Genomic DNA, 8433 nt, shown 5'->3' with positions numbered 1-8433 from the left:
GCTTCTGCTGCCTGCTCCTCTACCCACCTGCTGCAGAGGCTTCTGTGAAGGGAAACTGCTACATGTTATGTCACCAATCCCTGCCATGCTGCGTGTCTAACGACCCGGCAGGGCCTGCTGAGTACAGTGGTGGTGGACCCAGGCCCTCTGCACCTTCCTTTCTCCGATTGGGACCGTTTTGTCCCATCCTTTTTGGTCCGATTCGCCATATCTCCAGAACCGAAGAAGCCATCGGCGTGGCCTCTTCGCCACAGCGTCCGGCACCCACCAAAACCCCCACCTAGACACCAACCTAACCCCTAATTATTGCTAGTTATTTTAATTTTTACCTGTCGTCTTGTGTTCCAGTCGGTCGCAGCAGCAGTGTGTTACCAGTCGCCAATACTCTCCTCTTTAGTTTGAGAAGTCTCCTTTTGTATTAACTATGCTTTTCCAAAAACGTCTATCTTTGTGTACACGTTGAATGAATGTTAATGGGAGACCAGTTCTTTGGGGGGTTTTTTTGGGGGTTTTTTGTGGACAATCCTTGTCAGTGTTGGAGGAGGACTGTGAAGGACGACCGTTTTGCTCTCCCTGACATTTCGTATTAATGCTGGTCAAGAACAAAAATGAGAATGACACTGCTGGAAGTTATCACATCACTATAGTTTCTTTTAATAAGCACTTTTTAAAACTTTATATATTTATAATGCAAGGTAGCTAATGAGTAGACATACTGAGTTTGTGGGTCTCGTCTTTATGACATGTTTAAAAAAAAAAAAAAGAGAGAGAGAAAAAGATTTGACTGTTTGTCCTCAAACTTTCAGACTCTGCTTTTGTTTCCCCAGCCCCGATTTCTGAGTGAAGGTACGCGTTTCAGGATATTTCATTGAAATATTGCTCTAATATTTTCAGTTTAGTTCTGGCACAAGGCACACAACACAGACACACTGAGCTCGGCCTGAAGAAGGCGAAGGAACGCCGAAACGTCGCGAAGAGCTCAGTAGATGCGCGTAAACCCAAGATGGGCAATTTTTTGAACTGGGGCAGGGGTACCACCATCCTGTCCCACGGTGGAGAGTTCATCTCAAGGAACCGGCGATTGCTGGTTCCCTGATCTTTTTTCAACACCCTAACCCTTTACCACAGACGTGGAGTCAGGACCCGCTGTTCACTTTCAGTCAGTACACTGAAAATGAGTTTCATCAGACTAACCACAAATGTACGACAGTCAAGAACTTCTGCAGCTCTGAGCCAAGTTTCCTAAACACTCTGCAGTATGAGGAGGACGAGTTCTTTAGAAAACTGATAGCTGCAGAAGGACAAACCTCAACTCAAAAATCTTTAAAACGCCTTCATTCTTCTCATATGATTAATGAGAAGGAAAACGGGACACCACTGTCTTATAATTCCCCAGGAACAAACTCCTCTTTCTCTCATTTCAGACCTGTTTCAAATCATAAGCAGACACAACCAAAAACCGGCTCACCTAATCAAACCAAATCCTAACTTTAAGCCACTATCCAGTCCTGTCCCCCTTCTCTCCTCATACCGGTACCCACAGTTCAGACCCCACCTCAGGCCCCTTACTGCCTGAGGAGGGGTCTGAAGTATTTTCCAGCCTTATAAAGAAAGGGAAGACTGAAGTGGCAGACTGTCATGCAAAAAGCGAGCATCTCCTCCTTGCACTGCTTACAGTCAAATGACAAAATATGTGAACTCTTTTTAAACAGGAAAAAGGAAGAAATTGTACACCAGAGGGGGCAAGAAGGAGAAAACTTGAATATAAACTCAAAAGAAAAACCGCTGTTCCTTCCCTCCCCCAGAAGGCAATAGAATATCATCATGTTAAATGCCACTTTTGGGGGGGGGGGTAAAATTACTTGACAAATATGTTTCTCTTTTTTGTTATTTCGTCCCTCTTTGTTACAGCTACAGGAGGACAATAAACAGAAGAAGGAGAGCGGCACCAAAGAGGCGAAAAAACGAAAGAGCGCACCACCTCCTGACACCACATCCACAAAGAAGTCCAAATGTACCTCCAGTGCTGAGGGGGACGACAAGGAGGTTTTTCTCCTCCCTGTTCGTGGGCGTGAGCGTTACGAGATGTTGAAGAAGATCAATGACGGTTTGGAGCTGCTTGACAAGGACAGCAAAAGCAAGTCAAAGGTCTCAGTGAAGCATGAGGTTCCCGTGCCCTCCAGTGGAAAGAGGCTGCTCCAGAGAGGAGAGAGGAGTGACAGCGACTAAGATGCCCATCACCTCAATTTCGAAAACAAATGTCACCTTTTTGTCTAAGCCTTTAGGATTATTTCAGGTTTTAAATGCCCATTTAAAAACCAAAATGCCATCCTGCCTCAGTTAAAACGGTTCCTGAAACTGTACTGCCTGATTAGTCACTGCACTGACATACTGTTGTGTTCAGTTATGTTTTTCTTTTCTTTTTAAAAAAAAAACAAAAAAAACAACAACCCTATGTTCCTAATTGGGTTAGAGCCGTTCAGCATGGTTTGAGTGAGATTAAGAATGATCCTTGTCATAACGAGTCACTGCCGTTTATTTAAATAAAGTTCAAAGCTAGGCTTGCAAAACTTGAATGGAATTTGCCTCTGATGTTGCTGTATTACTGTGCTACAGTCCTGTCGCACCATGTCATTTTTAAAAAAAGAAATGTATATATTTTGCATGATTGTCTGGGAAATGCAACCACCTCTGCGCAACCTTGATTCATATGCAATATGTAATCATGTTTGTGTAACATGAAAGAAAAAAGAGAAAAAATGATGATAAATGCAAAGACTGGTAACAGCGCTAAGAACCATAAAGCAAGAGAATTTTTAAAAAACTGTGAGAAATAAACTACACTGTAAAAAAAATAACCCTATTCAAATTAAAAAAAATGATGTCCAGTTGTCACATCCAAAATATTTGGCTTTATAGAATCCAAATTGAGTCACTTGATATGACCTGATACTTTTATGTTGATATAAACAATATTACTAGACTTGACTGAAACTTTAAATTTTGCATTGATCCAAATTGATTTTTTTACATAGAACCATATTTTAATTATTGAACCAAGCTAATATATTGAAATTTAACCAACCTAATGTATTCACATCGAACCAAATTAACATGAACTAATATGTTTGTGTTGAAGCCAGGTAATTGATTTACATATATTCAAACTATATTTTTTACATTTCATTTCAGTTCAAAAATGCTCTGCATTTCCTATAAAAAACAAGACAGTTGGCCAACCAATTGTTTCAAAATTATTTATTGTTCCAAACCATTTTAACTATAATCAATAGAGAGGATTAGTAATATACAGATTTAGTGCTACGGCAGAAATGATTAGAGAAATGTTTGTTTTATAAAACCTGCAATCTTTTGAAAACCAGTATAAAACCTGCAACCTGTCTAAAACTGGCATAAAACCATTATAAAAACTCTTTTTAAACCAATTTGCAAGTACTCAAAAATGTTTATATGTGCACTGTGCCTGTACAATGTAAAAAAAAAAAAAATCTACACATGTATCAATGAAATCAACTTAAATCTCCCTTTCAAATGGGTGTTCTTATAAATTTTGAATGTAGAATACCACTGCAGGCCAACCAAGCACACATGCACATGCATGTGCACATACACATGCACACATGCATGCAAACACACTACTGTGCAGTGTTAAGTTCACAATTAAGTTTGCGAATCTTAGAGGTCATCTTGTTAAAGTCAAGCTCCATCATAATCTTTTGAAGAGCCTCAAAGGTGAACCTGAATCCTCGTGGATATTCCATATTAAGAGCATAACAGAGTCCAAAGACCATTGCCACTCCAGCTGCCACAGAAGGCAACTCATTCAGGACTTCCACACCATCAATGATTATCCCGATGTCTCGAGGCTGATGTAGGAGGCTTGAGTTGTCCCTGAAGACGAAGAGTGCCATGGTGGTACTCTGCAGCTCTTCCTCAGCTTCATCTTTCTGGGATATCTTGAGGTAAAATATGGAACAAAATGTACAAGTGAAGAACTGAAGTCTGGCACACCTGATAAATCTTTGACCATAATAAACTACTATTTTGATAGTTGTTTGGTCACAGACTATTAGAACAATTATTTGACTAATCAGATTGTGAATTGCATAATCATTAAATTAAATCAATGGTGGAACATTTTCATAAATGTTCCACAAAGCCCAAGAAAAAAAAAAAGAAAACAATACAGAACCCTAAGATATTAACTTGATGAGTTGATTAATCGTTGCTGTCCTACATTAATCACTGCATTTAATAGCAGAGTTGTCAAATTTACATCAAGAGACTGCATCTCATGTAGAGACAGAACAGATATGGACATACCATGTATTCTTTTATCAAGTCCTCAACACATCAGCAAGGTGAATGAGAGGATAATGAGGGAGAGTCTAGATTATTATGAAATGTTTAAAAAGGATGTGCAGTGTAAATGCAAAATGATACCTCTTCAGATTAAATGAAAATGTATGCTTCAGCCATGGAATGGATGGAGCGATCTGTGGTTCTGAAAGCATACAGAAAAAAAAGAATAATGTTACTTCTCTATAAAACACATTACATAGAAAAACCAAGAAATACGTAACATGACATACCAAACAGTCTACAGACCAGCCATTAGCGACTAAGTTTGGCATAGGGTCAATTTTTTGCTGTTAAAATTAAAATTTCTTCAGAAAATGCACATTTTTCCGAGCTGCGCCTGAAAGTCAATTGAAGGAATTAGTCTTATGTCATTGATCTTATATGCTGGCTTGTTATTTCTGTCTCTAAATCATGCACATTAATAATTATCTTTTGCGCTCGGTGTACACACACATAACACACAGATATTTATATGAAGAGAGACAAACGTGCGCGCACAAACACAAGCTTGTGTCTAGAAACCGCGAGCTCACCAGAAAAATTCAAACGAAGCGGAGCACGGAGTTATACTATGAATGTTATGAACTATGAACTTATGCTAGCTAGCTTTATCCACCACCGATGCATCGTGGTAACGCTAGCTAGTTAGGCAAAAAGCCGTTTTTTACCAGTATACTAACTTGTATTCCCGACTGTGATGGTCGGTTTCTGGTAACCAGTTCTAACGTTGCGCAGGATAGCTAGCTAGCTTATAGCTAGCAGCTACAATCATGCAAAAATTAGGGGTGGCTGTCGACCCAGCTTAAATGGGGTTATTTTCTGCGATTTTGGCAATACAAATTATAAAAGCTTTTGTAACACACTTGGCTTTACTTACGTTTATTTTCAGATGAAATTAATCAAAGATGTGACATGATGTTTCCAGCAGCCATGCAGAATAAAAATGGGTCCCGGTCTATTTCTGGTGGGCGTGTTCAAGTGCAAATCACTTTGACTCAAATTAAAGATATTATCTGTTCAGCATGAAAAGAAATATATGTTTTGAGAGAAATCAAAAACTTTGCGTTGCGATGTTCACAATCCTGTACTGACACTATGGGCACATTTTTAGAAATCTATTTAATTCCACAGAAAGGTTAGCCACTTTAGTGTTTCACTTGTGACCTATTTATAGCTCACTGAAGATGGTTTTAAAATGCAACAATGTTCGGAGATAGAGAGAAAAAAAAAAAAGAACTTTGGTGCAGGTGCAGGTGCAGGTGCAGTCTTTATGTAGCTTTCTGGTGACCTTAAAAGAACCTTTACGAAGCCCGTTGACAGGCCTTTAATCGAATGATCGGTTGGTTGATTGATAACAGAAAAAAATGACACATAAGATGGACATAAAGGACTGAAAACACCAAGAGCAAAATATTGCATCGCACTCATTTATGTAGTTTATTTTTAGATTAGATAATTTTGCAAAATAACGCAGCAAAATAAATAATAAGAGCCGGGATGTGCAGACTATTTAGCACTGAAAAAACTCCGTCCATGTGAACAGAATCAGGTGTTACCTTACCTGTTGATTAAATATCAAGACTATTTAGCAATAAGCTTACTTTAAAGGCTCGTAATAGGTGAACTGTCTTGGTATAGTTGAGTCACGCAGAGTTCATGGTCCATGTTGTGTTACTTGTTGTTTGTGTGTGTGTGTGTCACCCGATGACCCCTGGCGCCGGAGCGTCTAGACTACATTAGAGATGTGTCACAGCAAAGAGCCGCACCTGCGCTCAAAGAGAGCACATACATAGAGGTGAGATGAGGATAAATGGATAGATGCGGTCCTTTTTCGAAGCTGAGCGCACAGTTGTATTTCCTGCACAATCACACACGAAGTGAGGCTGTGTTTATGCCGGTTATACCATGAATATACACCCTGCAGGCACCACTTGTTTGTCAAACTGTTTATGAAGCAAAAGTCACATTTCTGTTTATTTACAAAGCAAAAAGAAGGGGGGGAAAGAGGCGTAGGAGGGGGTGGAGCGTGCGCACTAGCATACCGGCGACGGCTGTTTCCTTTCACTAAAAGGAAAAAAATAATAAAATGTGTACTTCACGTTACGGTTGAAACTGGGGGGGTTTTTTTTGTGTTTTTTTAATTTTTATTTTATAGAAACAATTTTTGCTCATAACCAATTGACAGGGGATTTCTTAAAATCACCCCGCAGTTCTTCAGCTGAGACACCTGAGTTAGAAAACACAAACACTGCAGCTGTCTTTGTACAAACTTGTACAAACTCTGTTTTGACCTTGTATACTGTATTTCCCCAGCCCCTCTATTTTGAAACTAAAACTATTGAACCTTAATTCAATTTCTCACTTCACATAATCGTTTCACTTTTGCCTTGAAGTGTTACTTTTAATTTAATTTAATTATTTTTTTATGACGCATGTTCTCTGGTGAGTTCAGGTACATCTGTAACTTCAAGTGGAAGAGTTGCATGTGAGTTAAAAATTTTCTATAATACCAAAAAAAAAAAAAAAAAGACAAAATACTGACGTTTTTGTCGAATAATCTGTCTGACATGAGGGATAATATAGCATTTGCATTTTAACTAAAAGACTCGCGCACTGACACTATGGGCACATTTTTAGAAATCTATTTAATTCCACAGAAAGGTTAGCCACTTTAGTGTTTCACTTGTGACCTATGAAGTACCCCCGAAATTGTATCATATTAAACAACAACAACAACAACAATAACAACAACAACAATAAACACTCGAGGACTTTAAAGAGTTTAATTTTTACCGAGGTTTGAGAGCGCTCACCCCGGCTCGGGGCTCCACAGATGTGATGGATGAGGGCTCCTTGCTGCAGACTGCAGCGGAGTGTTTGACAGTCAAACTTGAAACAGTCTTTGGAACTGAAACGGTCTCTGCCAACACGAACACATACCCCAAACAGTTCGGTAAATATGTACAGTTTCTCGCAGCTTCAGTTTTCAGCAGCTACCAGAACTTGCCTACGGTCTGCATCCTCCCAGCAGCCTCGCACTTCATCTGCGGGCAGTACTTGCGTGTGTGAGCGCTGTCACCGGTGGCTTCGCAGATCGGGCAAGTGTAGTTCCGGAGGACGGGGCAGAAAACTTTCCCGTCGTCTGATTTGAGCTTGTGAGATAGGTACACCCTCGGAGTCTCCCCGTTCTGCTTGCATAAGCGGCAGTAGTCCGAGGATGAGGCGCTGCTGCTGGTGTCCGACGCGCTGCTGGTCGGACTGGACTGTGATGAGTTTTTGGAGGATTTCTTCCCCCGAGTGGAAGTGTGGACCTTACTCCAAGGGGGCGCTTGTCCCTTCTTTGGACGCTCGGTGTCTCGGTTATCAACCTCACGGTTGCTGCACAGTTTCTCGAACACTTGGCTCAGATTCATGTAGTCGTGCCACATGTTAAAGCTGTCCCCACCAGTGAGGATCGAGTTCTGGACCTCCAGTCGTCTCGGCATTGTGGTCATTTTTTGGCAGAAGTAAAACTGAGAGTGTGTTTGGAGCGCCTCATATTTATAGCTCACTGAAGATGGTTTTAAAATGCAACAATGTTCGGAGATAGAGAGAAAAAAAAAAAAGAACTTTGGTGCAGGTGCAGGTGCAGTCTTTATGTAGCTTTCTGGTGACCTTAAAAGAACCTTTACGAAGCCCGTTGACAGGCCTTTAATCGAATGATCGGTTGGTTGATTGATAACAGAAAAAAATGACACATAAGATGGACATAAAGGACTGAAAACACCAAGAGCAAAATATTGCATCGCACTCATTTATGTAGTTTATTTTTAGATTAGATAATTTTGCAAAATAACGCAGCAAAATAAATAATAAGAGCCGGGATGTGCAGACTATTTAGCACTGAAAAAACTCCGTCCATGTGAACAGAATCAGGTGTTACCTTACCTGTTGATTAAATATCAAGACTATTTAGCAATAAGCTTACTTTAAAGGCTCGTAATAGGTGAACTGTCTTGGTATAGTTGAGTCACGCAGAGTTCATGGTCCATGTTGTGTTACTTGTTGTTT

At 40.1% G+C, this 8433-nt stretch overlaps 1 protein-coding gene and 1 long non-coding RNA gene across 2 annotated transcripts in view; one reads left to right on the top strand and one right to left on the bottom strand.

Moving 5' to 3' along the window:
• LOC146640564 (uncharacterized) overlaps window positions 1-1045 on the top strand; it is a 4275-nt gene extending 3230 nt beyond the window's left edge. Inside the window, exon 3 of the long non-coding RNA XR_014910021.1 lies at window positions 1-1045. This exon is cut by the window's left edge and continues 53 nt beyond it. This is a non-coding gene — a long non-coding RNA (uncharacterized LOC146640564).
• A 5908-nt stretch (window positions 1046-6953) lies between these two features.
• On the bottom strand, window positions 6954-7949 carry LOC146640563 (nanos homolog 2-like). Its single transcript, XM_085400102.1, has one exon. The coding sequence runs from the start codon at window positions 7875-7877 to the stop codon at window positions 7377-7379; it is 501 nt and encodes a 166-aa protein (XP_085256228.1). The 5' UTR covers window positions 7878-7949; the 3' UTR covers window positions 6954-7376.
• Window positions 7950-8433: the final 484 nt, after the last annotated feature.

This window comes from Rhamphochromis longiceps, unplaced genomic scaffold, assembly GCF_057381845.1.
Source record: "Rhamphochromis longiceps isolate RC_006_pf unplaced genomic scaffold, R_longiceps_female_GT1.1 unmapped_scaffold_5, whole genome shotgun sequence".
NCBI lineage: Eukaryota > Metazoa > Chordata > Actinopteri > Cichliformes > Cichlidae > Rhamphochromis > Rhamphochromis longiceps.
This window is presented reverse-complemented; position numbering and strand designations above follow the sequence as displayed.

Excerpts from the sequence above, each read along its gene's own strand:
- LOC146640563 (XM_085400102.1), bottom strand. The coding sequence starts at position 7,877 with ATGACCACAATGCCGAGACGACTGGAGGTCCAGAACTCGATCCTCACT.